The sequence below is a fragment of the Lepidochelys olivacea genome (genome assembly GCF_965140295.1).
Source record: "Lepidochelys olivacea isolate rLepOli2 genome assembly, chromosome: 14".
In the NCBI taxonomy this organism is placed as follows: domain Eukaryota; kingdom Metazoa; phylum Chordata; order Testudines; family Cheloniidae; genus Lepidochelys; species Lepidochelys olivacea.
This window is the reverse complement of record NC_140424.1, coordinates 15017679-15031758: the sequence shown is the minus strand read 5'-3', so window position 1 is coordinate 15031758 and position 14080 is coordinate 15017679. Positions and strand designations below refer to the sequence as shown.

The 14080-nt window shown below is 42.9% G+C and overlaps 1 protein-coding gene across 2 annotated transcripts in view; it reads right to left on the bottom strand.

Annotated features, from left to right (window-relative positions):
- The window catches only part of TMEM94 (transmembrane protein 94), a 101564-nt gene that overhangs the window by 46343 nt on the left and 41141 nt on the right, over positions 1–14080 (bottom strand). For both annotated transcript variants that reach the window (XM_084647067.1, XM_084647066.1), the window contains 2 exons: positions 1754–1873; positions 394–521 (listed from right to left, as the gene is read on the bottom strand). In XM_084647067.1, the coding sequence (XP_084503193.1) occupies positions 394–521; positions 1754–1873 (248 nt within the window). The remainder of the gene's footprint in view (positions 1–393; positions 522–1753; positions 1874–14080) is intronic.

Below are 14080 nucleotides of genomic sequence, written 5' to 3'. Positions count from 1 at the left end.
TTATAACATACAGCCAGGGAATGGTAAGGTCCAAGTGGCAGCTCTCTGCACTCTTCCATGAGGCACCCCAACCCCCAGTTCAGTTTCAGGATTATCCCTCTCTATTCCCACACCCCAGGACATCAGGGGATCTGGGACCACTGCACAAAAAGGAGCTTGTACAGTTCCCAAAGGGAGGCAACCTCATTCTCTCCATCAGATCTTCTATGTGATTGTTGAGAAGCGGCCTCAATGAGCTCCCAAAACGAGTCTTTGTCAGAGATTGGGGGAAGGAGCCGATGGGGACACGATCTGGGCATGAAAGAGCGACCACAACGCTAAGACCGCCATGGGCTCTCCTGACACAGTAAAAAACTACCCCACCCCCCAAATAGCAAAGGGGACTTTGCTCACCTCCCGTGTGGCTGGCTCCCGGAGCAGCACAACAGCAGCAGCACGGCCAGCAGCATCAGAGATGCACCCGGCCAATGGAAGCAAGAGCAACGGTTACCATGGTACAGGAAACTGCTCCTCCACACCTCCTACGGAGCAAGAGCAGCAGAGAGACTCAGTGTCAGCTAAACACAGATCTAGTCCTTTAAGAAGCATAACACAGAATCATAGAAGATCAGGGTTGGAAGGGACCTCAGGAAGTCCTCTACTCCAACCCCCAGCTCAAAGCAGAACCAATCCCCAATTTTTGCCCCAGATCCCTAAATGGCCCCCTCAAGGATTGAACTCACAACCCTGGGTTTAGCAGGCCAATGCTCAAACCACTGAGCTCCCCCCCCCCAGATAATGTGTGTGTGTGGGGGGGGAGTAGAAGTTCACAAAACCACTGTGGAGCGAACATTGTTTTCAAAAACCTTCAAAACAGTAACGAGCTTCCCACATCAGTGTTTATCTGAGTGCTAACACACTAGCAGTGGATCAGATGACTGGCTTTGGTGAATGCTCACTGCCTTGCAATGCCCTGGCACAATACAAAGGTCGCTGTGCCAGGATGCCTCATGGCCACTGATCCAGAGGGGAGAACAAACATGGCTTTGGTGAATGCTCACTGCCTTGCAATGCCCTGGCACAATACAAAGGCCGCTGTGCCAGGATGCCTCATGGCCACTGATTCAGAGGGGAGAACAAACATTTTTGTAAATGTAATTACTACAAATAAGACTCTAGAGCTTTGTATTTAAATGTATGGACACCCCAACCGTAGCCAAAGGCTCAGGAGAGTGTGTCAAGCTTCATAGCCCCATCTGCTCTAAACAACCTCCTATGTGCACTGAGAGGGGCAACTTTGGAGCCTCTCTCTACAGAGATCTCATTTCAAATACAGGTAAACCCCAATTTTACACAGCTCTTAGGGGCACAGGGAGAAGGAAAAGGCAGCACAAAATCACCTTCCTAATGCTGGAAGGGGGGGAGGCTGCCTAGGTAGGCGTTTCAGCCTTCACTGCTCCTAAGCATCTCTGGGTTGAAACTAAGCTCCTAAATTCCACAACTGCACAGCTGCAAAGGAGCTATAACCTTGCATAGCTCCTAGCATTAGCTCCAAGGAAATCAGAAGCTCTGCAAAAGCAGACCGTAATGTAATTGACCTTCAATTAACTCAGAGATTTAGCTTAACAAGGGTTTGGAAAGCTTGGGGCTACACCATAGGTCATTTGTGTGATCCATATGGGGAACTGGCCCAATTCCCAATTTCTAAACTTTAGGATTTTGAGAGACCGACAGGGAAGGTCAGAACCTACTGTGGCCTTTTTTTTGGCCTCACCTTCCATGAAATCACCTTCTTCCTTTCCTTCTGATGCCCCTCCAGCAGTGCTGACAGCTGGTCTCTCAGGATAGCGAGGGCCTTCTTTGTGGTCAGGCCCAAACTTGAGGTCATCTCATCCTGGAGAGCAGAAAACAGTGTGTTTAGTGCTTCACCGTCATCTTTCTTGGCTTTTTCCTGCTGGCCAAGCACTACATCCCTGAATGCCTTGGAATCATCTGCAATGTGTTCACCCCACCCATGAACTTTAGACTGGCCTGCTGGAATAAAAAACCAAGATGATCACAGGCAAGAAACACATTGCTGAGCACTCCAGCTTAATGCTCCATCACAGCAGCAGAACTATGAGACAAGGTCCAGAAGACAAGTGTGTCTCTGGCTGGCAGAGACTAGGAATGCTACAAAGGGAGCATGCCCAACTCCTAGAGGCGAGGGAGGTTTGAACTGATATCACTTTGTTAGGGATCCAAGGTGATTTGCCAAGAGCAGGTTATGAATTGATCTCCTAGCAGCTATCCCAGAGAAAGACGACCTGTCCGCAGCAATGAAAATGGGAGCCCTTCAGGTCACCACTCCGTTCTAGATCAGGTTCAAGTGTCATAAACTCAACCTGTTGAGTCCCAAATTTGAGAAAAAAACTAAAAACAAGCAGCACAAGATAGACAGTTATGCTGAAATTTTAATGATGCAGGATACCTTGCTTTTCTTTTAATGTGTCCTTTTTTAATTTTTTAACCAGTTTACAAATCCTTGCCATATAAATATCAGGAACGAACAATCACTATAACAGTGAGCTTTTGTTTAGAGAGACATTATACAGAAATAGAGTCATCGGATCTTTCTATTTAATATGTTACCATATTACAGAGTGAGCATCATTACAAGGCCTATAATATGTTGCTTCTAGTGATTTTATTAAATTAAGTTAAATCTCTATATATACACATATTTAACAGAACAGCACTGTCTATCAAATGTTACTATTAAAAAAACAAGTAGTATGCTGGGGGTTTTTTGCAGGTGAATGTACTTTGAGCATTGAATAAAAGGTAACCAGATATCTAAGTATCTATCTGCCCTCTGTCTATTTTACTGGGTATATAATTGGTGTGTTAATTTTTCCATAATCTCCCTTTAAAAATAAATAAATCATTCCTCGACAGTTGGGCTATTTTTCTTTTTCCAGTGAGAGACTACCAACAGCCGAGCAGCTACTAGGAGATGAGAGATCAATTCTTCTTTTCCCCCCCCGTGCGACCATTTCTGTTAGGAAGCCCTAGAAGGATTACCAAGGGATCATTTGGTAACATAGATCCAACAAATTTGTGAGATTAGGTTACGGATTGCATCCCAATACTCTCTAATGACTGGACATGTCCATCATATATGCATAAAATCTCCTCTTTAACCACAATTTCTCCCCCATTTATCTCCATTCAATCTATCTATCTATCTATATATATATAAAAACCTGAATGGTGAGAGGTACCTTTGAAACAGTATCTTAAAGAAATTTTCTTTTATTGTGCTACAGACTGAGGTTGCTGGTCCTTTTTTCTAGATCAAACCAGATTCTTCTAGGATAATTTGTCTATCCACCTCCTTTTCCCAGAGTGTTAGCTATAGACACTTTTTTGTTAGAAAAGTTGTCAGCAAAGATCGATATAAATTAGGAAACAAAAATTATAACTAATTGATCACATGCCATCTCTCCTACTAAAATTAGCTTTCTGTATAACAGGTTTCTTAGAAAGTTGAGAAACATAACGCCTGACTTGAAAGTACTGGTACAATGGGAGAGTGGGCCAGTTAAAGTTAATTTTGATCTCTAAATAAGTTAGACATTTTTTTAATGGAATAGCTGGCCCACCACATGTATTCACTGGCTCTCCCAATCTTCGAAGCTCTCTTGTTCACAATTTGGGTTAAGATCTGGATCATTTGGCAAGGGAAAAGAATTTATCTTATGTGTAGTTCTATCCCTAACACAGAGCAGCTTTTGCTAAAGGATGTGCGTAAATTTCTGGAGGATGAGAATTTTTTTTTTTATTAACCAACAGTAGTTTAGCAACATTCTCACTGCCACAGTCATTTTGTTTAATAAATATTCCATGTTTGGCTGGGTTAGAGCACCCCAAATTCACTACTGCTTTGAGCTGGCTGGCTAAGTAGTACCCCAGAATATTTGGAACACTAATCCATCCTGTTTAATGGACCTGTATAGGGTATCTGCACTCACGCTTGGTCTTTCCCTATTTCATAAAAATTTTGACATCCTCTGTATTCCTGCTAGGGTTTTATTTGGGATAATCCCAGAAAAATTTGGAAACAAGAAAGATATCCTTGGCAGAATGCTCATTTTTGCTGTGGATATACTTCCCCACCAAGAAATTGCATACTTCCCTCAGCTCCCCAGATCTTTGTTCATTTCCTGAAGTAGTGGTTGGACACTAAATCATAGAGCTCTCCAATGTTGTTTGAGATTTGAATTCCCAGATATTTTATAGAATTTGTTGCCCATTTGTACCCAAATGTTTTCTGGAGAAGAGACTTTTCAGATTCTGGTATTTCAGTATTTGACATAATTTAACTTTAAACCCAGACACTTTCCCAAAGTTCTAGATTTCTGCAGAAACTAATTTTAGAGAAATATTGATTTAGATAAAAATATTACAACATCTGCATAGGATACTATTTTCTGGTGTGATCCTGCAAGTTTTATTCCTGTGATGGATTAATTGTTCCTTATCCTCTGTACTAAAGGTTCCATGCCCAGTGCCATAAGTGAAGGAGACAATGGACATCCCTGCCTAGTCCGTTTGTGTAATTCAAACAGCGGAGATTTAACACCAGGAACTCAAACAGCTGCTTCTGGGCTGGTGTAAAGAGCAGTTATCCATTTAGGGAACTGGGGGCCAAAGTCCACATAGGGCAGGGCTTGAAACAGAAAGTCCAACTATTCTATCTCCTTTCTCTGCGTTTAGTGACAATAAAAGAAACAGATTTTTTATTTGGTATTACGGATGATTCAAAGTACTCTCTTAATACTATCTGAGATTTGTCTATCCTTAATGAATTCCGTTTGATCTGGGTTTATATAAACTGAGAGCACAGACTGCAATTGGCTAGCTCCTATTTTTGCTAGAATCTTTATGCCATGATTCAACAGTGATATGGACCTATAGAAAATGCATAAGGTGAGATCTTTTCCATCTTTAGGGAGAATAACCACAGTAGCTTTTTTCATAGGTTGCAGAAGTTCCTCCCCTAACAGAATAGTGTTGAAGGTACCTTTCAAGGGACTCACTAATACCTCCTTAAATACCTTGTAAAATTCAGCTGGAAAGCCAGCAGATCCTGGAGTTTTACCACTTTCCATACTTGCTATTGCCACTAGGATTTCTTTTTCTGTTATTTCTTTGTCTAAAGAGTCTTAAAAATTTTGTTTATCTTTGGCAAGTCTGTTGAATTCCAGATTTTTTTTTTTAAATTAACTTCAGAGCTTGGATTATCTCACGTATAGAGATTTTTATAAGCAGCAGCAAAAGTAGCACATTTCATTAGGGTGCGTAACTATCTTTTTGCTGATTGTTCTTAACTGGTGGAATAATACATTGCTCTTGAATCCCTTTAAGCTATCACTTATTTCCTTTTTTCAGAAAACTTCTGCTTTGTAATACTAAGGGCTTTTTCAGTGGCATCTGTCATCGACATATTCCATTTTCCCCCTAATATTTAGTTAATTGTTATAGACTTTTTTGAACCTGTGTTTTTATGCATGTCTTGCAAACTTTTTATCTTCTGCTGTATTTCTTGAGCTCTTTCTTTTTTCAGGTGAGAGGCTCTGCTTATCAACTGATCCCTAAATAGTGTTTTACCTGCCTCCTAGAGAAAGCCTCTCTTTATGTTGTCCGTATCATTTATCTGAAGGGACTGAACAATGTCCTTTTTAATTTCTGCAACCCAATCTTTTTCTTGGAGGAAAAAAGCAGTTCATTTCCCTGCCACCCCCACCCCCACCCTGAAAAAGTGATCCCTGGGACCCTTCCCAGCTATCAAGTATCACTTTACTGACCATGTAATGTTGCCAAATTTTCGCAGTTCGTATCTGCTTCATTAAGGATTTACAAATTAACATTACATCTATTCTAGTATATAACCGATGAAGGTGTGAATAAAATGTGTAATCTTTTTCCACTGGGTTCAATTCTCTCCATCAAGGTGACAAATTGAGCTGTTGGCACAGAGAGGTCAATGCTGCTCCCACTTCCCTGTCCCCCTAGTTTTTTTAAATCAGATTTGTCCCAGTCAGGAATAGATGTGCAATTAAAATCTCCTCCAAGTATAATTTCCCCTTCCCCAAAGTGTTGCAGTCTTTTAAAGAAGTCCTTTTGGTTGAAAGCATACACTGAGCCCACACATTATTAATTACCCAGCAACTGTGTCTTTCAACAATCTAAATCATCCCTCTTCTCCTTACATTGAACTTTAACTTGAAAAGGTACGCGTTTATCAAATTTTATGCCCATTCCTCTTTTCTTTAGCTGAAACAAAACATGTCCATTGAAACCAATTACACCTTTCATGCTCATAATTTGTCCCTCCTGAAAATGAGTATACTGAGGTAAAATAATATGAGCGGGGGTTTTAAAGTTCTATCAGGGCTTTTTCCCTTTCAATTACATTATTGAGCCCTCTGACATGCAAACATGTTACTTTAAAAGAAAGAACCATTGAGAGTAACTATTCAATTTATTTAAAAAATTGAAATTATTGTGATTTTTTAGCTGTTTGATGGCATGACCCCTTGTGCTGTCAGTGTCTCTCTTGTATCTCTTATTATGTTGCATTCACAACTATGTGCCTGAATAGGACTTGATTTGTATTTGTACACTTCCATATCTATTTCTTGTATTAATTCCCCCCACCTTCCCAGTTCCCTCCCCTCTTTTGCATTCCCCTTACTTTAAATCCACAAATAAAAACAATATAACATGTAAAACAGTCTCCAAGTGACTATGCTTTGCTGAACCCTAAACCCCTGTACTCTCATCAAGAACACTTGAGCTGTCTCTCTTGCAATCCAAAGGAGGTGCACTTTCCACCTATGGGACCTCACCCCCTTAGGGATAGATTACCATCTGATTATTTTGAGTTACAAGGAGGATTTACACAGATCCTCTAAAGACTCCTCCCCATCCCCTCCTCTCTTTCCTCTAGTCTGCTCCATTCTTGGGATTTCATCCCTTACCCACCAACTCCCCTCTTATTCTCCTTTATTTCCTCTGCGTTTTAAAATACAGTACACAGCTTTTACCGATCACCCCAACTAAAGCAAATTTCATAGTGTTTTCTTTATAACTTTGACATAGGTATTGTTCATTCCTGGTGACTCCCAAGAAATCCCTTCTGGTTAGTCTCTAGGATATGCCTTAGGTATCCAAGGTCTCTTGCTCAGTTTTACTTCTGCCATTGCCAATGTGTTCTCTTTCTTTTCCTATCTTCTTTTTCTTGTGTTTCATCATTTCCTAAGAGTTTTTTTAGCAGCTTATCTGTAGTTACTACCTCTGGAGAATCTTCATGTACATCTGAGGTATGGATTTCTATCCCAAGAGACTGGAGTGTATTTTTGCCTTGTTTGAAGACACTTAATGTATAATACTAATTTTGGAAGCTGAATGAGAGTTTAAATGGGAATCCCCATCTGCAGGAAAAATCTGCCCTTCTGAGTGCTGCTGTAATTTCCTTCAGCTCTCTTTTCTTTTTTAAAGTTAGGGGAAAGAGGTCATGGAAAAATTGCAGCTTGTGGCCTCTGAATGCACTCTGATTTTTTCATAATTAAATTTTTCTACTAATGATCGTGAAATTTCATGATTAGGTTGCTGAATTTATAAGGCCCAGACAGGGGGAGTGGTGTCCTATGTGCTCTCTCCACTTTTACACCTTTCAAGGAGCTCAGATGTAACAACTCCAGGATCAACATTTTTACCTACCGAATTGGACTGTCTCCTTCCAGATTTTCAGGCACTCCCTTACTTGAGAAGGAACAACATCATCAGAATCAATTTTCTATCTCATCCGATTTCAGGTAGATCTCTCTCTCTCTCTGCGCCATCAGTGCCATGCAGCTGTTTCCCTCCCACTTGCTTCTCTTAGGCCAGTCTCTAGCACAATGACTTACTCTTCCAAGTCAGCAACTTCCTTCTTTACTGCAAGAAGCTTAGTTGTCAGATCATCTCTTATGGCCTGAAACTCAGATAGCATTCCCAGAATGTCTGCTTTGGTAGCCATTTGATTTTCCTCAGCCCTGCTATTTGCCTGCATGTGTGTTCACTTGGAGTCAGAGACTAAAAGGGCTAACACTCTAAAACCTCTCTACACTGTGACCCAGAAACACTCTTCTTAGTAAGGTATCTTTTTAAGTGTTGAGATTTTCTTTGAGAATCTAGCCTCTGAAACTCTGTGATCTGGCTGAGGTTGGTTTTTTTATTTTGTTTTTTGCAGGAGTTTAGTAGGTTTAGGGGTCAATGGAGGCAGATTGCTTTGCTATTACAGTAGAGCCTCAGAATTCTGGACACCTCAGGAACGGAGGTTGTCTGTAACTCTGAAATGTTTGTAACTCTGAACAAAGCACAGTTTGGGCTCCAGATTCAGCAGTTGACACTCCAGGCTAGGCTTCAGCAGCAGCTGAGCTCCCTCCTCAGCTTCAGCAGCTTCTTTCCCTAGGTCAGACTGAGTTTGCAAGCTTGTCCAACCTCCTGGGTGTGTGTGCGCACTTGTGTATAAACAGTGTCCCCACTTCCAGCAGGGAGGGGGGATGAAAGCGGTGCAAACTGCAGGGCTGCTCCTGCTCTGCTGGCTCAGGCTCCCAGCCCCAGCGTCTTCACCTCTTAGCTGTAAGTGGCTGCCCCGCGCGTGGGGGTGGGGTGGGGATAGGCAGTCCAGATGTGCCTACCTTTAAGATGCAACACCGGCACAGTACAGTATTTGCTCTTTGTGTGTGTGTGTGTCTCTCTCTCTCTGCTGCTGCCCGATTAGTTACTTCTGGTTTCACATGGTGTCCGATTGACGGGTGAGTCCATAACTCTGGTGTTCGTATGCTTGAGGTTCTGCTGTATCCCCTCAAAGTTCAGGCTTTGGGCAGCCATGTTATTCTGCTTCCTGCAGGTCAGCCCAGGATAAAGAGCTGCAAAGTTAGGACAAGAGTCCACAGGAGCAGGTTATAGAAGGCGGCTACTGAAAGAGCAAACAAGTGGCCATTTGATGACCATAATAGAAGTCATGTTACTACAAGACTACTTACTTTCATATTCCAATACTGTGTCACGGTTAGGCCTTAAATAATCCCTGGCTGTTTCTATGCATATTCTGGGCAGTGGGTTTATGAAACACTGCTGGATCAGAATACAGCTAGGCCCTTGTGGCTTTTCTCCATTAGACTAATAGCCACCTCTGTTGAACTGGAAAATTGAACTGGCAGTTTCAGATGAGATCATGAAGTTAGTACCAAAAAGGGATATAAAAATATTACTTAAAGACAAAATGAAGTACAGTGGAGCTTTGGAATACAAATCCCAGCTGGAGCACTTATAGGAGAGTGGATGCAAACACACTGATTGTACTGACATGTGTTAGAGAACATGGACTCTCCCACACCTTGAAAAAGCTAGAGTGAACTTCACTGCTTAACAAAAGTGAAGGCCTATTTAACACTAGCCAGAACCTGACACAATGCAGGCAAGCACTATGCAAGCTTCACCCCCCCCCCACCACCACCACCTCAGCCGCTGACACTGCTCTGCCAGCACAGCTCAAATCAAGAGCTGAAGCTTCTCCTGCAATCGCAGTCACAGGCTCCTCAGATAGCTGAGCCAATGCAGTTCAGTCTCAACCACTCCTGCTATTCAAGACCTGCACACACACACACACACAGCGCTCTGCAAGTGCACCTTAGTTCTGACATACACACGTTTGCTATTCCAGATCTGGATAGGATTGTGATGTGCATGGCTATCTACAGGAAACTAAGCTAGGTTATTAAACTGACTTTCACTGGTGATGCAAACCAGAATCTGAATCTGGGTTTCAAGGGCTGAGAGACCAATGCTCTAATCCGAGCCACGCTCTAGAACGCACCCACCTAGCCCCTTCCCAGCTCTCTTTTAGCAAATGAAGTTGCAAAGCATTTTGCAGCAAAATGAAAATCTAAAGCAGAAATTTCTTGCAAGGTAGAGCCTGGGATACTGCTTGAACTGCAGCTGTGACAGAGTTAAAAATAATCCTACTAGAATTCTCGTTCTGTGTGTTGGTAATAGGATTAGAGGAAACAGTTCCGTGTTTCTCTTGCAGGAGGACCAGGTAACATTAATGCAGAGCTAAACACAGGAGTCTGACAAAGATTCCCAGTGGGGAAGAGGGCAGGGCATTTAGTCAGCAATACACATGCTACTGCCCAGGGCCGGCTCTACAGGTTTTGCTGCCCCAAGCAGTGAAAGAAAGTGCCATCGCGGTAACACCGCCGCCCCTTTCTGACTGCCGCCACTGCTTGGAACGCTGGTGCCCGGAGACGGCCCTGCTACTGCACCACTGGAATGCTACACACATAGCAGTGACCGAGCTTGAGGTGTGGGGCACACTAAGCTTTCCTTCTTTCCATGCCCTTGTGGTTGTTTGGAGTATAGCAATATACCCACAAAGAAGGTTGCTCATTCTGCCAGCCACAGGGTAAGGACTGATAGCAGCAACCCCTCTACTATACAAAATAAAAGGCAGCAATAATGACAGGGATTGTCACTGAAAAGCACAGTGTGCCTAGAGACCACTGGGCTGGTTCCAACAGCTATACCAACAGGCTATGGAGGAGACTAGAGACTGGAGTGTGGTAGGACTGCACTCCACACCAATGCCTAGCACAGACACACGTTCCCAATAAAGACGAAATGTCATGTACACAGCAGACAAAGGAAGGAGATGCAGGTCTAAAGCTCTAGATGAGTCCCTGAAATACTCATGTGCCCCCTTCAAGCTCTAAGTCTCAGAGCTGGAACACCTTCATTCTTTTGCCACAGGGTCACTCTATATGAAGTGAAGGATAGGTTTGCAAAAGACGACTCTTGTGGACAAGGGCAGGAGGCTTAAGAAGGCAATGAAGGGAAAGAGGGTTATGATGGGGAAGTGGAGGGGAGAATGCTAGGAGAGGAGATCACCAAAACAAACATTACCACATCTGATGGAGACACCTAAAGCACCAAGTAAATAGCAAAGCACCTAGCACATCACTGACACTACACAGGCACATAACAGGAGTACGGGGCATTACCTATAGACCCAGACACAACGTTTCAGGATCTCAGGTCAATAACAGGGGAAGAAAATCCAGGAATGCAGGAGACAAGCAGGGAGACCATCTTGAGCTCATTGTAAGAACAGTTTTAGGTTTTCACAGCAAAATCTGTCACTGCACACTCCCATCCATCCACCCCATTCAGTGATCAGCATCTAAGGAGACAGATTTCAAACACACTAAAGTGAACCTTTACATTTTTCATATGGCACAACAGAGAGCTCTTCAGCTTCTCAGAGATAGATCTCTTCAGCCTTTCATCACCTGTAGGTGCGCTTCCTTAAGGAGATAGAGGCCTGAGACTCTACTGGTAAAAAAGCCAATGCACCAGTGAGATGGCTAGTCCACTAATAAAAACCTCAAACACTCACTTCTTCAATGGCATCTTGAAGACTAACCTGCAGCCACATGGTCATGGGAACACGGACAACTTCTAAATACCCCCTCCATATACAGCATAGGACTCCATCTAAAGAGAGGGAAAACTAGATCCCAGGTTACAAAAAAAGCAAATACTCGCCCCATATCATGCAACTTCATTAGAGTGCTGCACCTTCCCTTTGCCCCTGCATACTTATGTTTAAAGGGGAAATGCAACAGAGAAAATAGCCAAATTACTTTCTTCATTGACCCAAGAGACCTGAAGAACATGCAAGCATTTGTAAAACACATTGGTGCCTCTCTGGAGCCGACCCCTGCACTGTCCTATTACTATTCAGTCCACCAGCAATGACAGGAGCCAGGTAAACAGGGAATGATTACAGCTCTTTTCACAGGGATGATATTGTGTCTGGCCCAGGGCTGTAATCTACAGAGTAGTTATTAAGGGGAAAAAAAAGTGCAGGAAGAGCAACGCATTCATGATTTTACTTTCTAAAGGAAACTAATAGGCATACGTGGAGAGGGTGCTGAACAGAAGAGCCAGCTAGTTCATCTTTCCTCTGCCTTCAGTAAATATCTTCAACCTCGAATTACTGGTCAGTTTGGCCACAAACAAACAGCAGAAAGGGGTAGCTAGACTAAGCTGCTGCCCAGCATAACCAATTCATTGGGGTCTATAGGAATGAGAGGGGGCTAAGCAGAGGGAAGAAAAGCAATTCAGCACCACAGGATTAGGTGGTACAGAAACACCAGCCCTTCCCTGTGTTCTCGAGTCAGTAAACCTGCTAATGGGTAGGTAAGAGGAAATAAGGGGGGGGGGAGTTTCGCTGCTGCAATGTGGCTCTCCTCCTGCAAAGCCTGGCAGATCATCAGCTCCTGTCACCAGCTGCAGCCCTCAAGTACAGGCCAATCTATGGGCTGGTTGATGCCTAAGGAGCTGACGATGATCTGCTAGATTCTGTAGGTGCAGGGCTTGCAGTGCACCTCCTCTGGCTCACAGCAAAGGGACTCTCCTTGCCCCCCACAACCTCTCCTGAGGTTCCATCTGACAAATCTCCTGAGCGGGAGGGAAGCCTTCTCTTCCTGTAATGTTTAGTTACTCCAGTGAATCCCCATCTGGTCATCTCTGCTCCCTTCAGCATACACTGAGCAGCAGCTACAGCTGTGGTAAACTCCAACCTCTTCCTTCGGCACCTGGAGGCCCATACATTATACTAGTAGCTGAAAGCCTGAGCTGTCCCATCAGCGTGGCAGTCAGACAATCTGTGCAGTCTCCCTCATACAACCAATGGAATTGTTACATACAAATTAGCTGTAGAGTAAGGGCGGTAATTGGTTGAGTTATGTCTAATGTAACAATGGTCTCAGACTCTTGGCATAGAGAAATGTCTCACTCTAGCTGTACACCACACTGGTATAATTTGTAAAGTCAAAATGGCTAAAAATCTTAAAAACTGGATGGTAACAGACCATGAAACCCAGTGATGACTGAACCTGGTGGTATTTTGAACAAAAAGAGCTCTCAGTCTTGCTTGGAGCTGTTTCCATCGCCTACCCCTGACTCAACAGACAGTCTAGGCTTCAGATTGATACACGAGTGACAATTCTGGAATCTTATTATACAGATTATACCCTGGGATATGTATTCCAACCATACAACACAGCCCATAGAGAATGGGAGTATGAAATATCCAAACTACAGTTCCCATGAGGCACTGTGGCAGCATAGGTGAACACTATAGGTGTTCACAATAGGTGAATAGCAATGTTGAATTGACCTAAAAAGAAACATTTACATTCGGTTTGACTCAATGAAATGTTTCGATTTGGGTTGAACTGAAACAAAATAGTTTCATTTCAATTTTCCCAACAGACAATTTTTTCTTCCAAAAAAACCAAAGTTTTCCCCACAGAAAATTTTGATTTTTGCAGAAACTGCATTTTCCATTAAAAATTTTAAAACTGATGGAGAGCTCCTGACCAGCTCTAACACTAACACTCACAGCCATTCAAAAGTTCCATGTAAACAGTTCAGTCTTACCATTATGATGGATGGTATTTTACTTGCTCATTTAAAAAAAAAAATATATATATATATATAGGAAAGCAGAATTTTGCCCAGCTCACTGCATGTGTGCGCACGTGTGCAAAGGTATTAAGACACTCTCCCCAAAATTTATTTCAACTATCTTCTCTGATGTATGGAATTGCCTCTTGGTTGAGCTTACCTGCAATGAGAACAAAATCTCTAGGCTTTCCTGAACCATTAAAGATTTACATGCTAACAAGGGGTACTAAGAGCCATTGACCCAAACTGTAAACCCTGTATATAATGGAAACCACTTCAAGCCAGGGGGTGCAACAGTACTCCCAGTTCCAGCACCTATGTGCTAACATATTTGTTTGGTACACCAAACAATGCTGGGCCAAAAGCACAGCAATTAATTTATGATATTTATCTTTCCATTTGCTTCTGCACATGTCTACTTACAGGACCAATCCTGCAAGGTGTGAAATGTCCTCTTTTCCCTTTAGAGTCATGGGGAGTTGAGGGCACAGAGTACCTTGCAGGATCAGGTACTTAACTATAAATGGCTGTGCAA